Source organism: Procambarus clarkii, chromosome 4, assembly GCF_040958095.1.
Source record: "Procambarus clarkii isolate CNS0578487 chromosome 4, FALCON_Pclarkii_2.0, whole genome shotgun sequence".
Lineage (NCBI taxonomy): Eukaryota > Metazoa > Arthropoda > Malacostraca > Decapoda > Cambaridae > Procambarus > Procambarus clarkii.
This window is the reverse complement of record NC_091153.1, coordinates 39,296,086-39,304,807: the sequence shown is the minus strand read 5'-3', so window position 1 is coordinate 39,304,807 and position 8,722 is coordinate 39,296,086. Positions and strand designations below refer to the sequence as shown.

The 8,722-nt window shown below is 36.7% G+C and overlaps 1 protein-coding gene across 1 annotated transcript in view; it reads left to right on the top strand.

The window, feature by feature from the left end:
- Positions 1–5,941: 5,941 nt before the first annotated feature.
- kz (putative ATP-dependent RNA helicase kurz) overlaps positions 5,942–8,722 on the top strand; it is a 222,505-nt gene continuing 219,724 nt past the window's right edge. Inside the window, exon 1 of the mRNA XM_045732921.2 lies at positions 5,942–6,201. Coding sequence (XP_045588877.2) covers positions 6,133–6,201 — 69 coding nt within the window. The 5' untranslated portion in view covers positions 5,942–6,132. The remainder of the gene's footprint in view (positions 6,202–8,722) is intronic.

The following is an 8,722-nucleotide window of genomic DNA, read 5'->3' as shown; positions in this document are numbered from 1 at the left end:
CTTTTCACATACGAATGCTATACTTGACACAAAACAAAACTGTTCTTTCTATATATATACCAAGACTCTGCCCTCCTTACAAGCCAAACCTGGTTTCTGTACATATGACAATGTTGTACTTTTTACATATGCAAATACTGACCAATCCTCAATTTACATACCAATATTATAATTTATAATATATGCATGCCAATAATCTTAATACAGTAATAATATAGTGTACAGATCACAACCATTTAGCATCAAACTAATAGTACAATTAATTTCTTTATGGCATTTATAGATAAAAAGGTAAAATATACTATATTGGTAAAGCAAATTTCTCTGTGTAATGCAGTTTAACTTAATTTTTTTTAAACCTATCAAACAATTAATACAGCTGGCTAAATGTTATAAAAACACACATTTAATGAAACTAATAGTTAACAAATTGTTTCATATTTCATTAGGAATACAAATGGACAAGAGCAAACAAGATCTTTGATAAGGTGAAAAATAAAATAAAAATTACTATTCATATTTATTTAGTGACTGCAATGAAAAATACTGCACTCAAAGAGCGGTCTTCACCCCTAATACTCTCCACAATCCAATACTGTATCTACTGGACAGTATTGATATATGTTTCCAGGAAAGACAATATTGTACCCAATAAACATGCTAATTCTGTGCTCTCTACCCATACAAATTATGTTTTCTTTATGAATGTCAAAACTGTGCTTTCTACACATGCCAATACTGTGCTTTCTACACATGCCAATACTATGCTCTTTATGCATGAAAATACTGTGCTCTTTATGTATGCCAATACTGTGCTCTTTATCCATGCCAATTCTGTGCTTATTATGCATGACAATACTGTGCTCTTCATGCATGACAATACTGTACTGTGCTCTTTATGTATGGCAATACTGTGCTTTTTATGCATGCCAATACTGTGCTTTTTATTCATGCCAATACTGTACTGTGGTCTTTATTCATGCCAATACTGTGCTTTTTATGCATGCCAATACTGTGCTTTTTATTCATGCCAATAATGTGCTTTTTATTCATGCAAATACTGTATTCTTTATTCATGCAAATACTGTGCTTTTTTATGCATGCCAATACTGTGCTTTTTATGCAGCCAATACTGTGCTCTTTATGCATGCTAATACTGTGCATTCTACACATACCAATTTTGTGCTTTCTATACATGCCAATTCTATATTTTCTACAAATGCCAATTCTATATTTTCTACAAATGCCAATTCTATATCTTCTATACATGCCAATTTTGTGCTTTCTATACATGCCAATCCTGTGCTCTCTACACATGCCAATTCTATATTTTCTACACATGCTAATTTTGTGCTTTCTACACATGCCAATCCTGTGATCGGGATTGGCATGTGTAGAAAGCACAAAATTGGCATGTGTAGAAAATATAGAACTGGCATTTGTAGAAAATATAGAATTGGCATTTGTAGAAAATATAGAATTGGCATTTGTAGAAAATATAGAATTGGCATTTGTAGAAAATATAGAATTGGCATTTGTAGAAAATATAGAATTGGCATTTGTAGAAAATATAGAATTGGCATTTGTAGAAAATATAGAATTGGCATTTGTAGAAAATATAGAATTGGCATGCGTAGAAAATATAGAATTGGCATGCGTAGAAAATATAGAATTGGCATGCGTAGAAAGCACAGAATTGGTATGTGTAGAATGCACAGTACAGTACATTTAGTACTTTATCAAAGATCTCTACATATGCCAATTCTATATGTTCTACACATGCCAATTCTGTGCTTTCGAAACATGCTAATTCTGCGCTTTCCACACATGCATATGCTGTGTTTTCTACACATGCCACTTGTTTGCTTTCTATATAGACCAATACTGTACTGCATTCTATATGCATGACAATATGTAAAGAGAAAAGGCTTTCTACACATGTAAATGCTATGCTTTCTATGCATGCCAATGATGCACTCCAGATACATGTCAAAGCCTTATAAATGTCAGTGCTGTGCTGCATATGCATACCATTGCTGTGCTCACTATGTATGCTAATGAAACACTCCTTATGCAATTCAATGCTTTCAACATGTCAATGCTGTGGTCCCTGCATATTCTAATAAAGTACTATGTATTGTATAGATATGTCTCTAATACATATCTATATGTAACAAGATAATTAATACATATGTACTATATACTGCCCATTTTACTGCTAAACTACTAGATAAATTATTGACAATGCAAATTTGTTTATGGTTTTAAAGATTAATAGGAGAAATAAACTAGATAGGAAAGAGAATGTGCTTCAAATAATTTAACTGAAGATTTTATGAAACAAATTATACAAATATTACAGAAGCATGCATTATCACAATTGTCAGAACAGATCCATTCATTTTAACCTTAATGACAAATTTGAACAAAATAAGGAAGCAGATTTTTAAATGATGAAAGAAATTACTTTTTTATAATATGAAGCTATCAAGCGAATTTAATGACTAATACTGCACTCTATAAAAATTTGCTTTTCACACATGAATATTTTACTCCACACGAACCTTAACTGTAATTTCTGTATATATAGTGTTAATGTAATCAAATACTGTGCTTACTACATGTAATCTAAATATTTTAATATTTTCATCCAAGCATTAAAGCAGCAGTGCAAGCAACGAATAATAATCAATATTCATATAACAAGGATACAAGTTACACTATTCGCAAGACTATTCACCAACAGATTTTGAAACCTAACCTAACAGACCGCAAAAGAGCATAACCTAAGCTAATATAGCCTAAAAAACAAATATAGCCTAACCTAAGCAAATATAGCCTAACCTAAGCAAATATAGCCTAGCTTAAGCAAATATAGCCTAGCCTAAGCAAATATAGCCCAACCTAAGCAAATATAGACTAGCCTAAGCAAATATAGCCCAACCTAAGCAAATATAGCCTAGCCTAAGCAAATATAGCCTAGCCTAAGCAAATATAGCCTAGCCTAAGCAAATATATCCTAGCCTAAGCAAATATATCCTAGCCTAAGCAAATATATCCTAGCCTAAGCAAATATAGCCTAGCCTAAGCAAATATAGCCTAGCCTAAGCAAATATAGCCTAGCCTAAGCAAATATAGCCTAGCCTAAGCAAATATAGCCTAGCCTAAGCAAATATACCCTAGCCTAAGCAAATATTGCCTAGCCTAAGCAAATATTGCCTAACCTAAGCAAATATTGCCTAGCCTAAGCAAATCAGAGTCTAACCTAAGCAAAAATAGCGTAACCTAAGCTAATATAGCCTAACCTAAACTAATATAGCCTAATCAAAGCTAATACAGCCTGACATAGCAATATAGTTTTACAAACAAGATGAGTTTCATTGAATCGGCTTGAGTCCGAAATGACCATACCCCATATAACAAAACCATAATCCTGTGGAGCCGATTTAACTTCAACACATTTGTTAATAATCTTAGATGTTTGGTTACTAATTTCGCTATTGTTAATATGAATTCCATTAAATAAAAACACCTATATATGTATAGTACATATATTGCCTTGGATAAGTCGCTCCACAACAGCCGCATAGATTGCCTTCCTTTGGAGTCACCTGCCACCTATTTTCGCTATATTTCATTATAAAATGAGTTTATTTCACGTTATACATTCAGCATGAACGTTATAGCAATCAAATATGTTATACATCTTTACTTACGCTATGTTAGGATGCACTGGTAATTCTACGGACTGGCTTGTCGGAATTTCAGTACTCTTTTTATAATCATATTGTGATGCCTGGTATGAATATGCATATGATCTTATTGTTGCAGGATATCACACTAATGACTAACAGAGACTTGCATTCAATAGTAATATGCAGTTTGAATATATTACCGGGGCTCATATTATTACTCAGCTAATTCGCATTTACACGCCCGGAGAAGTGGCCCGAGTTATCCCGGCGCAGCGTAATTCATTGCATGAATATAACAAGACTTGTCTAGGCACGATTAACAAGGCAACTAGACATACGTATCTCAGTCTGTCGATGCCAGCACACTGCTAAGAGTCCCTGAAGTACAGTCGTTTAGCTGTATAGTACAGTCGGGGGTTCGTTCGCGACTTAAAATCGAGAATTCCGGGTTCGAGTCCCGGTCGGGGCAAAATTGATTAGAATCCCGGGCGGGGCAGAAATGATTCTGCTTATTTCTTGTTACCTAATAAACCTGTTCACCTAGCTGCAAGTAGGAAGTAGGTACTCATCAGTTAATTAGCTAATTCTTGTTGGGTTGCATTCATCTCGATTTAAGTCTTAACAAGTATTTGGCGTTTGGCCCGAAACGCTATGCGTGCTAGTGGCTTTACAAGAATGTAAAATCAACTTAATTTCTATGTTCTCTGGTAACCCCCAATGTACCTTCTTGTATATAAATAAATAAATAAATAAAATACATAAATAAGTAGGCTTATAGAGGTTCCTGTCGGAGGACAGCTCTGGCTACCTGTCCTCCGACACAATAAATTCAAGAAACTAGCTAGTTCTAATCTCATTTTTATTAAAAAATATGTGTGCAAAGAACATAATAGTAATGCACATTTGTGGGGACAGGAGTTACATAAACTAATGAAGCCACTATTACGCAAAAAGCGTTTTAGGCAATTAAACCTTCAATAAAATTAGCAAATCCACAAGGGCCGTGACGAGGATTCGAGCCTACGTCCGAGAGCATCCCAGACGCTGCCTTAATCGACTGAGCTACGACATGGCAAAAAAATTGTAACCAGATGGAATAAATGAAATGCTCTTCTCTGACGGAAGAGCAACCACTGACAGTGTGCAGAAAGCACTAATATTGATAGTTGTCATGTGATTAAGAGCCGAGAACTATGTATAAGGACAACACACATTGGATTGCTCGCCAGACAGGAGCGGCAGTAATCAGTAATCGCATTTGGCTAGAATTTTAGGGGGAATAGAAATAGCCTAAGTTCTTTACACCACCGCCCAAGGAATGGGTATGGGGTATAAACTTGTTACTTCGTTCGTACTTGACCGACGGTATCCGAAATGAATATATACGATTTGACAGCTCCCCAACGCATACTACAGAAGATGTAGACGTAGACGCATACTAGTAGATGTAGACGCATACTATGTGCTCACAGCCCATACATGATCAACCATCCTACGTGATTTTAATATTAGGTCAACTTGACTAACAATCTCTAACCCCTACATACAGACAAAGGGTCACAGCACAGTGCTGTGCAGCTATGTTTGTTAATAATAAAAGACAATTAAATATCCCGTCGTCGCCACTTGGCGGTTCTCATTTAAATTCAGGTAAATATCTCGATGTTTCACTCCAACTTATCCTGGAACAAACGAGAATATTATATTTCAGTGTATTTATAGTGATGTCGCTGGTATATATTTCATCAATAAAAGATGTCGATTTTTATTATATGTTTCAAATATTGTATATACGTATAGCTCCGCTTTTTCTATGAACATTTTCGAAAAATTGAAGCGAATCTGAAAGCAGATATTTTCTCCATTGAAATCTGTGAACCATCAGTCAGTCTGATGATACTCTTCAAGCTTTAGAATATTAAATATCCTAATTATTTTAACAATCAAATTTATGCATATAATAAAAAATGAATGCATAAATTTATAAAAAAATCTGAACATATAAAAGTATTACCGATCATATTATTCATTCGTGTAAGGATTATTAACTCTGATGCGACATTAAATCAGTTTCGCAAATAAGAAAATATATTTAATCAAATTAAATCTTTTTTATCGTATCAACATGAGTTATATATGGTATATACATGGTATAAACATGAAAACATGATTAAATATTAATGATTCGGCTAAGCAGTTGGAAAAAGTGGCGACAGAGGCAGCGTGTCGCCGGCCCGGGCACCACCAGTAGTAAATAAACCCATGTGGAAGGTCCATCTGTGGCACCTCTGAAGTTCTGAAAACTTCCAATCCCGTTCTGGCACTCACCGGCATCGCTTGGAGAAGTTTCCACACTAAGTGCACTTATCATAGGAAAGAGGAAGGAGTGTAACATATCTAGAGTCCTGCTAGAAGTCCCCCACGAATCGGATTTATAATGGGGAGGGCAAGGCAGAAATATAAATCGAGGCCGACTGTAGTCACCGATGACTCTGAGCTTAGGAAGGTAAGAACACATGCTGTATTGATGTACTGGGGGCTACATGCTAGTAGTTGTAGCCATGGGAAGGGAGTGAACATTTCGTTATGGATGTTGATGTGTGCAATTGAGATTCAGGGAAGCACCCACGCCACCTAGGAAAATTACCTTGCGGGTGGCTATCAAACGTGTGGAGAGAATCATCACTGGAAATGAGTTTTGTATTTTATATGTTTGGGAAAAAGGAGTTTTGACTTGTTAAAAGGCAGTCCTTTTCTGGTTGTATGGGATGTGAGCACTTGAAGTGTGTTCTGTGTTTTGCAGCTGATGATACTTTAAGCTGTAGTCTGTGGGGAAGTGCTCTGCATGTCAGTGGTATTGTGTTACATTAGTCTCAAGTCAAGATATCACATACCCAGAATAACCTCACCATTCATATAGACTTGCATTAAACCTAGCCTAATGCATTCATGAAGTATTCACCTAGGTGTGCTTTTGGGGGTTGAGCTTCGGATCTATGGTCGCACCTCTCAACTGCCAATCAACTGATGTACAGGTTCCTGAGCCTATTGGGCTCTATCATACCTCCATTTGAAACTGTGTATGGAATCTGCCTCCACCACATCACTGTCTAGTGCATTCCATTTGTTAATTTCCCTGGCACTGAAATTTTTTTTTTTAATATCTCTGTGGCTCATTTGAGTACAAAGTATTCACTTGTGTCCCCTTGTCCAATTTCTGCCAATGCTTAATCGTTTGTCTTTGTCCACCCTGTCAATTCCTCTGAGAATTTTGTAGGTGGTGATCATGTATCCCCTAATTCTTATGTCTTCCAGGGATGTGAGGATTAATTCCCATAGCCTTCCTCGTAACTCATACCTCTCAGCTCTAGGACTAGTCTGGTGGCATTCAGGCTGTGAGCAGTTGTGTCCAACAGCCTGGTCAGAGACCGGGTCGCAGGAACCTTGACCCCCAGAATCAACGCAAGGTATGGTACCTCTGAATCTTTGTCTTGTGTTAAACTAGGCATGGACTCCAGGCTGAAGCTGCATACTCCAGGATTGGTCTGACATAAGTGGTATACAAGGTTCTGAATGATTCCTTACACAAGTTTATAAAGGCAGTTCTTGTGTTGGTCAATCTAGCGTATGCTGCTCATGATAATCTCTTGATGTAGGCTTCTGGGGACTGGTTCAATGTGATATCAACCCAAAATTGTTCTCCCTACCTGACTCTTGAAGGATTTCACCTCCCAGATGGTACCTTGTGTTTGGCTTCCTGCTCCCTTCACCTAATTTCATTACTTTACATCTCTTTGATTTAAACTTTAGAAGCCATTTTCAAGACAATTCCTCCAGTTTGTCCTGGTTGTCTTCTAGTCTCTATCTTGTCTTGATTCTAATCATAATTTTTGCATCATCAGCAAACATTGAGAGGAATGATTCTATACCCTCTGGAAGATTATTTACATATATCAGAAACAGGATGGTTTCAAGTACAGAGTCCTGTGGGACTTTGCTGGTGACATATCATTCTGAAGTCTTTTCCCTTCACGATACCTGTCTGCTTTCTGTTGCTTAGATACTCCCGTGTCCATTGGAGCACCTTACCTTTTATTTCTGCCTGTTTCTCCAACTTCTGTAACAGCCTCTTATAGGGTACTGTGTCACAGACTTTCTGATAGTCTAAGAAAATGCAATCTACCCACCCTTCTCTTTTATGTCTAACTTTTGTCGCCAGGTCATAGAATTCTGTTAAATCTGTGAGGCACGATTTACCATCCCTAAACCCATGCTGTTGGTTTGTTACAAAGTTCTTTCTTTCCAGATGTTTTACGAGCTTTTTCCTCAGGATCTTTTCCGTCACCTTACATGGTATACAAGATAGAGAAATTGGCCTATAGTTCAGTGCCTCTTGCCAGTCACTCTTTTTGTATAGTCAAATTACATTAACCATCTTTCTGGTAGGTCTCATGCTTCCAGTGACCTGTTATGCACCATAGAAAATGCCACACAGTGCTTCTGCTATCTCTTTTAGTATCCATGGTGAGATTCCATCAGGCACAACAGCCTTGGTCACATTTATCTCCAACAGATTCCTTTTGACATCTCTGATAAACTCAAATTTCTCCAAAATTGCTTGGTATACCGCATCCTTTCAGTACAGAAAATCTTTCACCTCCAAGAATTTCTTAAGCTTTTCACACACCACCTTATAATTTTTTATGTATCTGTTCTCCCCTTTTCTAAGTCTATCACTTGTTCCTTTATTGTTATTTTCCTCCTGATGTGGCTGTGTAGCAGTTTTGATTGGGTTTTGGCATTACTTGCAATGCCATTTTCATGCTGTCCCTCTGCTTCTTTCCTCACACTGAGGTACTCATTTCTGCTCCTCTGATATCTCCCACTGCTCTCTGGTGATTTGTTTTTTTCTGTAGTTTCTGTACATTCTTGTAATTAATTGTTTTGCTTGCATCCATGTCTGATTAAACTATGGATTCTTCTCTTGCTTTCATTTTTCTCTTTTTGGGCTAGGATAAACTTTAAAA